General features: G+C 36.3%; 1 protein-coding gene across 1 annotated transcript in view; it reads left to right on the top strand.

Annotated features, from left to right (window-relative positions):
- Window positions 1–12,491, top strand: part of LOC113965059 (collagen alpha-1(XXVIII) chain-like) — a 34,864-nt gene extending 22,373 nt beyond the window's left edge. Inside the window, exons 23-36 of the mRNA XM_027677898.1 lie at window positions 782–850; window positions 1,328–1,396; window positions 2,115–2,183; window positions 3,555–3,623; window positions 4,315–4,383; window positions 5,169–5,249; window positions 6,689–6,724; window positions 7,849–7,885; window positions 8,007–8,564; window positions 9,224–9,465; window positions 10,079–10,166; window positions 10,245–10,340; window positions 11,737–11,925; window positions 12,370–12,491. Coding sequence (XP_027533699.1) covers window positions 782–850; window positions 1,328–1,396; window positions 2,115–2,183; window positions 3,555–3,623; window positions 4,315–4,383; window positions 5,169–5,249; window positions 6,689–6,724; window positions 7,849–7,885; window positions 8,007–8,564; window positions 9,224–9,465; window positions 10,079–10,166; window positions 10,245–10,340; window positions 11,737–11,925; window positions 12,370–12,377 — 1,680 coding nt within the window. The 3' untranslated portion in view covers window positions 12,378–12,491. The remainder of the gene's footprint in view (window positions 1–781; window positions 851–1,327; window positions 1,397–2,114; window positions 2,184–3,554; window positions 3,624–4,314; window positions 4,384–5,168; window positions 5,250–6,688; window positions 6,725–7,848; window positions 7,886–8,006; window positions 8,565–9,223; window positions 9,466–10,078; window positions 10,167–10,244; window positions 10,341–11,736; window positions 11,926–12,369) is intronic.
- Window positions 12,492–12,767: the final 276 nt, after the last annotated feature.

The raw sequence follows: 12,767 nt of genomic DNA, 5'->3' as shown, positions 1-12,767 counted from the left end.
GCCTTGAGTCCCCAAAGCAATTTCAGCTGGGTGACACTGCCTGTTTCTGTGACTATGTTCTTCACTTTTTGCTGTCTTTGTCAGCATTAGTGCCTTTGCTGTTCCTTCATTCTCAGACACACAACTGCACTAAGCTGTACAGGGGAAAGCCTTTTACAATCTCATTTTTTAAAATTATTTTTGCATTATTTCTGCATGCCCACATTTTGTGTAGCTACAGGGACAAACACAATCCTAATCATCCATTCAACTGTAACTGAGCAGTTCACTGCACCATCCAGTGTGGTTGGGAGGGTTAAAGTCCTTTTAGTTTTCTTGGTAAATCTGTTCCTGAATAATCCAGCTGTCTGTATCCATGAAAGAAGCTTAATTAGACATCTCCCATAGGAAGCTCCTGTTAGAAGCTTTAATGAGGTTCCTTAGCATTATAGGAAAATACAATTCTAGAACAAATTATGATAAAATTATGATAAAAATATGGGGAATGCAACTAACATAATTTCTTCTTATATGTAGGCCACAAATGACAACAGACAGAGCTCTTGAAAAATACTAAAATTAGTTTTGTAGAAGTGAATGGTCTTGTAAATCCTGAGCTGGTACTGTTTTAATCCAGGATTTAATAAACCTAAAATAATAATTTACATAGTAAAATACATTAGCAGATAGACAGATAAAATCAATTTACCGTATATTTGCCACAGAAGTTTCACTTCCCTGGAAAATTTCTTGCTAACAACTATATTGGCATTCACTCAGAGGTTTTTCCTGCCTTCATCAGGGTGATCGAGGCCTTCCAGGACCCCCCGGGCCCTTTGGGCCAAAAGGAGATGGTTATCCCGGCCCACCTGTAAGTTTATAGATTTTTTTTTTTTTATGTGAATTGGGAACAAATAAGTGCTACACGTAAGTGATTCACCTCTGTGTCTGACATGCTAGGAAAGATTTGTTGCTCTAAAAGCCTAAAAAGACTCTTCAACTGTGGAAATGCATTTCAGCACAGAAGGAAAATCTCCTTCTGAAATGGTGCAAGACCTTCCCTGTCCTCCACTTCTCTTGATTATGTAGTGCAGAACAGCTATGGCAACTGTCTTTCCAGATTAGACTCCTGTGTCTTCAAACACATGCAAGCCCCCTGCATGGCATTCAATGCACACACAAATGCCACTGACACCACTTCTGGTTTATCAGAGTAAAATTTAACCAATTGTAAAGTGATCCCACCAAGAGACAACATATTCAAGAAACTACCATACAAATGTTAACAAAAGCACATAGTCAATATAACCATAAATTAAATTTATGTTGCCTGTGTATATAATTTCAGGGCTTGCCAGGCCTCCCTGGGATTCCTGGTGAACAAGGCCCAGATGGAGTTGGACTACCAGGACCTAAGGTACAGACCTTAACTTCTAGAAAAGTAAATGCATATGTATATGTATATGTATATGTATGTGTATGTGTATATGTATATGTATATGTATATGTTATTTCATGGAGATATAATTCCTACTTATGTGTCACAGTCAGAATACCTATTTAGTCTAGCTTTAACTTCTTTGTCAGTACATAAAAGATAGATCCCACAGAAGCTCTTCAAGCTTCACTTCAGAACTCATCCTGATGCAGATTGCAGGATTACTGGCATTATACAGGCAACTGAAGAATTGACTGCAACTACTTAAACATGCTTAATGTCTCTTAAAAGGACATGCATCTTTTTTCCACTGACCTCAAACCCCTAGCTGCCTAGAGGCACTAATAGGAAAAAGCTAGAACAGTGGCAATTTGAACACAGAGTGTGATTCAACTGACAGCAAGCAAAATCTTTGTGGGTTTTTTGTTTTGTTTTCAACATGGGAATTGTAATTCCTGTGTAACTATGCATAATTGGTTGTACATGTCTTGAATATGTTTAGACCACTAGCTGTTTATCCCCAGTAACTTCCTTGACCTGCCTGCCATATTCATGAGTTATCACTGTTTGGACTTGCACCATGTTGTTCAATAGTTCTCTTCTCTTTGTCCCATTTGAGTATAAGAGGTGCTGGGAATTCTAGAGATAAATTAAACTTTTGTATTCACTACTTATTTCTTAAAGTATCAACTTTCAGGGTGATCCCGGTATTAGAGGACCAATTGGCCTCCCCGGTCCACCAGGAGAAGGTTTGCCAGGACCAAAAGTAAGAGATTTAACAATTATGTCTCCCTTTGTCTTTTTTCTAAAAAACAAACAAACAAAGTATACTATAAAAATGCACAGACGTGCATAGACATCCACATGTTTTCTGTCTTCACTCTTCACTAGAAACAATTAATCCAACAAATAATCTTCATTTTGTAGAAAATCAAAAATGTTTTTGGTGACTAGCCATGAACCATAGCCTTCTTCCAGTTGCATATGATAAATGATAACCTTGCAGTGAAGATCAGGGACAAAACATTTAGCTCCTGCAGACGTTAGCTGCAACTGAGTAGCAAAAGTTTCTTCAAACCTAGCATTGGTCAAAATTAAAGGCCTGGCAAGCACTTACTGTGTCTTGCCCATGCTACTGTTACAGCTATAGGCATAACTTGAGTTCTGGAATTAATTCTTCTTTTTTACTGTACCAATCTAATAAACATATAATGACCAATATAAGGATCGATCACTGAAAAAAAGGATTATTTTTGTAGTTATAATATACATAATGACAAAGGCCTGAAAATAATTGTAACTGTAAAAAGCAATTTTCACTATGAAACCTCCCAAATTGGAAACTCTTATGCTCCTACAGCTCAGTTCTAGAAGTCTACTAATGCAAAAGAAATGGTGTAGAATGTAAATGTAAAGGAACTCAACAAAGTTAAATGCAAAGATTATGCAACATAATAATGTGTTACCTGCACAATGTGGCTTATTGGTCCCAGAGATTCAGTTCACATTGGCATGAAAACCACGTCCAGAGCAAAGCAGTGGTGAAGCACTTCCCCAGTCAGGACTAGTCCCAAGGACTGGCATGTGCACAGTATCCTTACAAATGAGGAAAGAGAGAATTTCATGCAGGGATACTGGAATAGCAATATAGGCATGAAATTAATATTTCACTATGTCAGTTTTGATTGCTTCCTGTGAATAACATATGGAATGGAAACATTTTCTCTAGAGTTCTTTTGAAAACTATCTTATGAATTAGCAACAAGTATTGATTTGCAATGCCACATTAGTATGTATGCCCATAGGTCTTACTGTGTAATGGTGATGAAAGATAAAACAATAATCCCCTCTTAAATCTTAATTCAGTCCCCAATATCCCACCAATACAATCCTTCCTTCAACACAATGTATATATCTCTCAGGAAGGTTATTTATGTTCAGTAATCATTAAGCCAAGTGACTCCTTTGTAGTATAAACTGGATTTTAATAATCTGATAAAGGCTGAAATGAGTCTTTGTCGGACAGAGCAATCTTATCCTCGCTACTTATAAAAAGAAATGTCTGGTAGAGGATGGACAAGAAATTACATTGTGGTATAACAATTTATTGTGTATTTTTATTATGAATATTCTCCAGGGAACCATAGGACGCCCAGGGCCACCTGGCTCTCTGGGACCTCCTGGTGAAGGTATTCAAGGAACTAAGGTAAAAAGGCTTCATGTCTTCAATATTTAACCTGTGCTGAGCGGTCAATCTGACAATCACAGTGTTAAGGAGATTCCACATAGTTTCTTATATGAAGAGAGCCTCAGGCGAGAAAATGAGAAGAATAATGGGAGCACGTACAAAGTATGTTCTGTGTCTACTGCTGTGAACATCAAGCCCAAGCACACATGTGTTGAGGGAGAAGGAAGGAACTTTTATCAGTTAAAGATACCTTTACAAAATTAAAAATACCATTTCCTCTTCCTCAGCTCTCATACCCATGGAGACAGCCTGAAGTAGTTATATGAATACCATCTATGGTAGAGAAAGAGTCTCCATCCTGACTTTGTGTGTACTATTAATTTTTCCCTATAACATGCACTTTTACCCAAAGTATCAGTCAGATGAGACACACTCAAAAGATAGAAATAAGAAAAGGGGAATGAGAAGGAATAAAATGGGATAGAAAGAGGGAAAAAATTAAAATTAAAATCAATAATGTGGTTTTTCAATATTATATAACTTTATACTGAAGAAATATTTGAGAAATATAAGCTAGCTACTACATTGTCTCAAGTGCCTCAAGATACTTGTTAAAATGCAGTTTGAAACACTTTCTCTTTGAACATTTAAACTTAAAGCATGATTAATGATTACAAAGAGTTAATATCACTACTTGGATTATCATTAGGGGGAACAAGGAATTCAAGGAATGCCAGGACCACGAGGCCCCCCTGGAGATGGGCTTTTAGGACAGAAGGTATGATATGTAAATCAGAGATAATGCCCTAGATGGAAAAGAACACACTGAAAATACTCATTACAGTCAGCTCTCGTTGAAGGCTTATAAATTCTGTGTAAAGGAGGGAATGGGTATTTGGGAAAACCCCAGATACTAGAAGATTATATTATTATTAGAAGTTATATTATTTTATTATTAGATTTAATATTACTGCCTTTCTTTCACCTGCTATGCAAAATTTGGGCACTACATCAATGTTAAGAAAAAGAGAACTTTAGGTTGGAATCAGTTTTTAGATGCGATCACATTGGCTCAGAAAGGCTGTACAAAATACCATAGTCTACTAAAAATCAAACCAGGACACACGAATTCATCAGTTTGCAATTCCAAACACCTTTTCTGGGCCAAAAGGTTTCTCAGAGTGATATTCACATTACTCATTCCAATGACACCCTTGGATTTCTTTTCTATTTCCCTACTGTTATCTTATTTTTCTAAGACACTGATAATAATTTCCATCATGTAATATCACATGAAACCCCTCTATAGTGTGCATATAGTTGTTTGAGATGGTTCATTGTTCAAACAGTTTCACTTATTTTTTCCCATAAGGATGCTTAGCCAATCCTATAAGTTATTAACGAAATTCACAAAATACCATGTTATTTAAATGATGTCTAATGAAGATTTCTGCCATATCAGAAGCTGAAGGTGAATTCAACAAAGGCAACTAGAGAGAAATTTGAAAAGTGTAATAAAAACTGACTTATGCTTTCTGTCTGCTTACCAACATGGTTTTAAAGGGAGATCGAGGAGCTACAGGTGACAAGGGGAAAAAAGGAGAAAAAGGTGATGTGGGTGACCCTGGTTTATCTGGAGAACCCGTGAGTAACTCAGGTTTATCATGGCTGTTTTCTTAAACCATGTAAAAACAAAGCTGGGTTGTGTGTTCTTCTTTCTATTTAACTACATATAATCTGAAATACTTAAGAAACTGAAACAATGAAAAACTTTAAAAGCATAAAGACATTTCCTTGATTAATACCCCACTTATCGCACAGATGTGGTTTCTCTCTTAAGGAAGTTGTCATGATTTGACCCCAGCCAGCAACTAAATACCATGCAGCCACTCAGTCGCCTGCCCCCCAGCTCTGGTGGGATGGGGAGGCGAATCAGATAAAACAGTAAAGAAAACCATAAACAAACAGAAGACTCACGGGTGGACATAAAACAGTTTAGTAATTGAACCAAAGTATAATAATAATTATAATAATGAAAAAAACAAGTGATGCCCAATACAGTTGCTCACCACCTGCTGACCAATGATTGTCCCCTCCCAGCCAACTCCCCCAGTTTGTGTACTGAGTGTGACATCCTATGCTATGGAATATCCCTTTGGCCACTTCGGGTCAGCTGTCCTGGCCATGTTCCCTGCAGTTCCTTGTGCAGCTCCTCACTGGCAGAGCATGGGAAACTAAAAAGTCCTTGACTTAGGGTAAGCACCACTTAGCAACATCCAAAACATCAGTGTGTTGTCAACATGATTCCCATAGTAAATCCAAAACACAGCCCTAAACCAGCTACTAAGAAGAAAATGAACTCTATCCCAGCTGAAACCAGGAGAGCAGTGAAGGACAATTGCCACGTTTCAAGACAAAACTATGCAATTCTATTCTATGGCTAGCAAATAACTATAGCTCAGACCTTCCCTCACAGCTCATGAACAGTGAGGGGAATAAAAATGAAAACTGCTGATGGGCAGGTCCCCAAAAGCACACAAGTAATATGTGGTGCTCTTCTGTTCTGAAATTTGCATACTATTAAGTAGGAATATATAAACCTCATTGCTGGGGGGGTGATGTGTATATATATATATATACATACACATATATATACACTAACATATAAATAGTCCATATTTTAAAAATTCACTCTTGTCCTGCTACTGGCCCTATTAAACTCACACACGATGAAGCAGAATTCTCATCATTCCAGGGTGTCAGGCAGGCACACAGTCTATTGAGAGAGGAAATCAACACAACATGGTAGACAAGAAAGCTTTGCACAGATTCTCCCTTTCTAATGTAAACTGACAATCGGTTATTGAGTGGGAGACTTGAGGTCATCCAATTCCCATATAACACCGTCACCTTAGGAGGTTGCAGATACTGAATGCACAAGGTAGTATAACACAAACACCACTTTTTCTAGCCAAAGTTCCTATTGGCCAAATATTGTTCAAATAATGGTATTGATGAAGTCATATTCTGAATTACAATGTTACTAATTAATTGCAATGTTGAATTAACAACCACTGTTACAGGGCAAAACTGGACCAAAGGGAGAGCAAGGCCTAACAGTAAGCAAATTCCATTATTTAAATCCCCTTATGGCAAGATATAAACAATACTAGATCAGATGAAACATATCCTGTTAATTACTTTGGACGGAGATCTCCGACAAGAAGTGGTCTCAGTAATATTACAGAATGAAACCACTCAAAGATTTCTGATTTTTTCTCATCTACTTTATACTGAAATGGAATTTAAAGTTCCTGGTAATTTTAGGCATTTTTCTGCTATATGTTCTTTTACAGCTAGCATTAGATGACTCAGGAGTGCACTTGCTGCAGGAAGGATTTTTTACAAGTATTTAAGAGTATAAAGAGCAAGGATCTTCAAACTTATCATGGTCTGTCATGCTATGAACTTAACTATATTTCTGCTAAGTCTGAACTGCACTTGACCCAAATTCAGCAAAAGTATGTCAGTGACTACTACTAAGTTTTATGGAAGCTGAGCAGCAGTAGCAAAAGGTTGTATTTGAAAGACTGACTCAATGCCGAATGAGTCCTGTCATGCACTTAAAAAAATATAACAAAGGATTGCTCTAATAAGAAGAAACACTTTGTTCACATGTCACAGAAGGTCTCACTTTTCTGAACAGACACCTCTGAGGGCAGCAGCTGTTTTTTCTTTTTTCTGATGAAAGCTGGGTAACAGAGTGGACCAGATACACCAGGGCTCCCAACTCCCAGTTCCATTCTGTGTTGGTGCTGTCATACATCAGCTCACCACAAGCAATACAATTCCTAAGTCGGGTCTGTTTCTCCACGCCCAATACATTTAAAATGGATATCATATTATTCAGATACTAAAATATGAATGATTTTCAGTTTTAATGAGAATCAGTTAATCACAAAACATTTTTACAATAACAGTAGTTAATTGTTTAAGATAGAGATGTTTCTGTGTTGTCAAGTTAATGATTGTTATATGCATATGAAACAGTTCAGTGTAAAATGTGGGACTCATTCCCTGTTTGGAAGGTCAGGTTTGAAAGTTAAACAGTAAGATATTTCTAAGTTCCTGTAGGACACAAATATTAATTATAAACAAAATCTTTGTTAGTGTCAATATTATGCATTACTTGAAAGAGGCAAAGTTGTAAAATAATTTCATATTTAATTCTTTTCATATCCAGAGAGAAGATATAATTAAATTAATTAAAGAGATATGTGGTAAGTACTCAGGAAATCTTTATGTTCAGTTTCTATATTTTCTTCATTAAATTATTCTCCTTTCCAAAAGGATACCACATCAAGTCATTGTGCTCTGTTTTTTTTCATTTTTCCTTTGCAGGTTGCGGTATTAAATGTAAGGAAATTCCTATGGAGCTTGTATTTGTGATTGACAGCTCTGAGAGTGTGGGACCAGAAAATTTTGAGATTATCAAAGATTTTGTAACTGCTTTAGTAGACAGAGTAACTGTAGGCAGAAATGCTACCAGAATTGGCCTTGTGTTATACAGTTTAGAAGTTCAGCTAGAATTTGGTCTCAACAAATATACAACTCGACAGGATGTTAAGCAAGCAATTAGAAAAATGCAATACATGGGAGAAGGCACTTACACAGGAACTGCTATCCGTAAAGCAACCCAGGAAGGATTCCTCAGTGCTCGAGCAGGAGTGCGGAAAGTAGCTCTCGTGCTGACAGATGGCCAAGCAGACAAGAGAGAAGCTGTAAAACTAGACACTGTCGTTCGAGAGGCTCACGCAGCAAACATCGAAATGTACGCAATAGGAATTGTAAACACTTCAGATCCAACACAGGCTGAGTTTGTGCGTGAGCTAAATCTGATTGCTTCAGATCCAGACACAGAACACATGTTTCTCATTGATGACTTTAACACCCTTCCAGGTGCGTTCATTGAAGTTTTATTCTGCATTGTATCTGATGCTTCTCAGAAGGGGCATGGTGGGGGGACAGTACTATCTTTGTGGATATGTCAAGTTTTGATGCTGATCAGGATTAGTTACAAGATGCAAAGTAATAGGAACCTAGAGATAGAGATTCACTTCTTTTAAGGAGTCACATTATAGGGCAATGATTTAACACGCCAACAGGGGGATGTCACCCAGTCTAGGAAAACAGCTGCTTAAACTGGTTTTCTAAGCTGATTAAGTGCTCATGCATTGCACATCTGCTGGACTGTAAGTCAGAATGAAACCCATTGTCATAAATTCTGCTTGTTCACTTCCATTTTTCATTTGATTGTTCACATCAGCAAGGTAAGCAGTTATTTTCCCATAACCAACTAGTAGTTGTTACTAAGCTTGGATGAACACCTTTAAATAAGTTCATTGTATTTTGTACCATGTAGAGGACTTACATGCTGGCAAATTTGGGACCAAAAAAAGCTACAGTGCAGAGAGTCTGGAATAATCTTCTTAGAGACATATAAACAATCCAAGGAGTACTGGATTACATGTGTATTACTGACGTATATAAGTAGTCCATATTTTAAAAATTCATTGAATTTCTCAGTATGATTTTTTTACTTTCTTTTTTTTAAACAGCTCTGGAGTCCAAATTAGTCAACCAATTCTGTGAAGATGAACATGGTACCTTAATATACAACCGTAATGGAAATGGTGCAAGTATAAGTGGTTCATATTTCCATTCAGTATCTCCAAGTTCTTTATATTACACACTTCAGAACCACCATGTTAATAGACAACCACTTTCAGCACAGACACCTGGAGTATCTACAGTAGAAAGTCCTCTGAGTCTTGGTGATCTTCCTCATCCATTAGCTCCGGTATGAAAATTCAGCAGACTTCAATGAGCAGAAGTTTAAAATATATATCCCTCTGTGCTGCCTGATGTAGTATGTAACCTTCACCTTACTTTTCTGCCAGACAGGTACTGTAATAGCTCCTTTAACTTGGTATTCTCAGAGCTGGTTGTTCTGAGTAAGAGTTCTGATGTTGCATGCAGGCTATAATTTATAATAATTTATAATATAATATATAATTTATAATTGCTATAGTTTATTCCTGATACTGTTACAAGAATTATCATTCCTTTGTTTAATGCAGTAATATTTGTGCCACAGTGTGAAATGACATTATTAAAAAGCAATTACACTGTTATAATTAAGTCTAAGAATTGAACTCAATTGTAGATTATCATTTTAAGTTTATAAATAAAATTCCGTAAAGGTCAACTAAAAAAAATATATATCTCATATTTAGGTATGACAACTTTCCTGGTAAACTAACCAGGTGAATTTAAAATTCTGGTTTTTAACACTGAAGTCAGGTTAAATGGAAAGGAATAACATTAGAAAATCTCTGAGTCATGGAGGGCTTGTTAATTTTTAAACACTTCACAGTATCTGGAAAACAAAGAAAATCAACTGCTTATTTCAGACCAAATTACCTCCTGTGGTAGTATATGAAGCCTATGAAGAGGAACAAGAGGAGAAACAGTTACCCTCCCTAACAGCAGACACTAGAGGTATTTTTATCGTCATTCATTTCTTCATCTTCTTTTTCGGCTGATCAAAAATCAACGTCTTCTTCTGTTTCTTTTCAGCTGCAGCTGTGGTACCATTATTGCCATCTAAACAATCACCATCCAATAAAGTGATGACATCACCTCTTTCAACTGCAGGACTCACACCAAGACCAGGTTATAGATCATAACTAGTTTTTCATTTTGTTCCCTCTTATCCTGATACTAACTTTTAATAAGGCTTTAAATCAGAGTAATTTTGTTCTACTCTCTGAAGATTTTTTGAGTCCATGGTGTGGAAGAGAATCCATTTCAGGATTTTATAACAGATCTAGTTGCCGTTCTTGTCTTCCCAAGTTCCAAATCCCACTGCTCCACTTATGGCAAAAGCAAGGTTATCTGAGAGGAGCTCATAAATAGCATCAAAAAGAGAACATAATGCTCACTGAGGTGGGCCAGTGAGCAGGTAATTTGTCAGCCAAGAAGGGGCAGTCTATGGAGGTAGGAGGCTTCATTAAAGACAAAAATAATGATTTCAGAATTGGACAGAAAAAATAGCCTTCTCTTTCAGAGGAGAGGAGAAATAGGAAAAAACTGTGTTTAGTCATTTGAAGAAAAGTATAATAATTAGCTGACTGCTCAAAGGATTGATTCTTTTCATTGATTTTTTGGACATGAAATGTCCAAATGTATTTTGTTCATCATTTGGAGGATTTTGAGTTCCAGTAACAGTTTATTATGATGGGAGCAACAGAAAAGAGCAATAGAAACATGTTCCCATGCTTCCTGGGAACACTGGCATGGCTTATCTGGTCCCTGGCAATAACTTTTTTTTTCCCCAAAAAAAGTGACAAGATACGAGTTGGCAAAGACAAAATATTGGTGTCACAACATTAAACTTAACAGAAAATTGTTTTTTATCTAATGGTATTATTAAAGTGAGTGAGACTAGATTAGTATGTCACAGTCCTCTTATGCATATCTGTAGGAGTCACTAGACCAACAGGCTTTACATTCAAACGTATGTACATAATTACTACCATTGCATTAGATAAGTAACACAAATATCTTACAAAAGCAAGAGTAAAGTTTTATATTCTTCTCACTGTTTTCATGTCTCTTCTTCCAACCACAAAAAGAACTAACATGCAGCAGAAGGACGATGGTCATGCTTATGATTTGAAAACAGCATATGCAACTACCTTACAGGTCTTAAGCTTACAGTTTCAGGTTGCTCACAAGACTGGTTGCACTTAATTAGATTTCAAAAAATAGATTTCAAAATTATCGTATTCATATTCATTGCTCTTTTGGTATGTAGAACCATAATACTATTATTTCTGGAATTACTAGAACCATGCCAGTAAAGGAATAGTTTAATCGACCTACTAAAATACACTTTTAACTTGCCTTCAATACTAACATCTTTACAACTAAGAGTGAATCTTAAACTGTTGTATAACATTACCAGGAAAAAGAAAACCAAAATCAGAGTTTAAAAGGTAAAGTCTATGCAATACAATTGACTGTTACAAACTGAATTGTTTCTATTTCTCTTTTTTCTTTATTTTAGAAAGTATCGTGGGCCTCCGGTGCAAGTTAAGGTTGGATCAAGGGCCATGCCGTGTTTATATGATAAAATGGTATTATGATAAACAAGCCAATGCTTGTGCTCAGTTTTGGTACGGTGGCTGCAATGGAAATGCAAACCGCTTTGAGAGTGAAGAGGAATGTAGACAGGCTTGTGTATTTTCTTCTGGAGGTAGGAATTCATCTCTGCATTGAAAATGAGCAGGTTGAAACTATTGATTGTTTGACTTTGTTATTAATTATCCAGCCTGGTACATAAAATCAAACCAACTAATTTATAGAATGTTAACTTTGTGAAGTCATATGTGCACTAACTAAAAAAAAGTCTACCTATGGAAGCATACTTTAATTCTTTTTGCATATAGTATATGATGTAGTGCTTATGTAACAAAATAGCAAATTTTCAGCAGTATCAAGAGTACAAAAATTCTTTTTTTTACTAATTTATATTAAGACCAGTATAGCATTTGCCATAGCCATTGCCCTTCCTTCACCTAGGTCTTTAAATACTAACATTGTATAATCATTAACTATACTTCATTTTAAATGACATATATGGCTTTGGAAGCAATCCTTGGTCATTAAAATTATGTCATTTCTTTTCTCTCTGTTACAGAAATCTGATATTTGCCAAGAATTGTGCAATGAAGACCACTTCCATTAAGCGAAACCATTCTCACAAATAATATTTTAATATTTCAAGCATATTTCCAAATTACATGCGGAGTACTACTCAATACAGACAAATGCAGCAAATGCATCAACTTATGGCCTATGTGCTCTCTGGGTCACAAGACAGGGAGGTGGCTAAATTACACACCTTTCCTAACCATATCACAGTCACTTTAATCCTTTTTTCAGTAAACTCTCCTCAGTTTTCATTAGCTAGCCAAGATCCATGACATCCACAGATTTCTATGAGTGAATATACCAATATCTTGGGTTAGTTCATGTCTAAAGTGGTGCTTGTTATGTGTTTCTCTTCTGAAAGCCAACCTTAATTTTTAAATGCAT

This window comes from Neopelma chrysocephalum, unplaced genomic scaffold (assembly GCF_003984885.1).
Source record: "Neopelma chrysocephalum unplaced genomic scaffold, ASM398488v2 Primary Assembly neopelma1_44, whole genome shotgun sequence".
Classification (NCBI taxonomy): domain Eukaryota; kingdom Metazoa; phylum Chordata; class Aves; order Passeriformes; family Pipridae; genus Neopelma; species Neopelma chrysocephalum.
The sequence above is the reverse complement of the archived record's forward strand: the minus strand, read 5'-3'. Positions and strand labels throughout refer to the sequence as shown.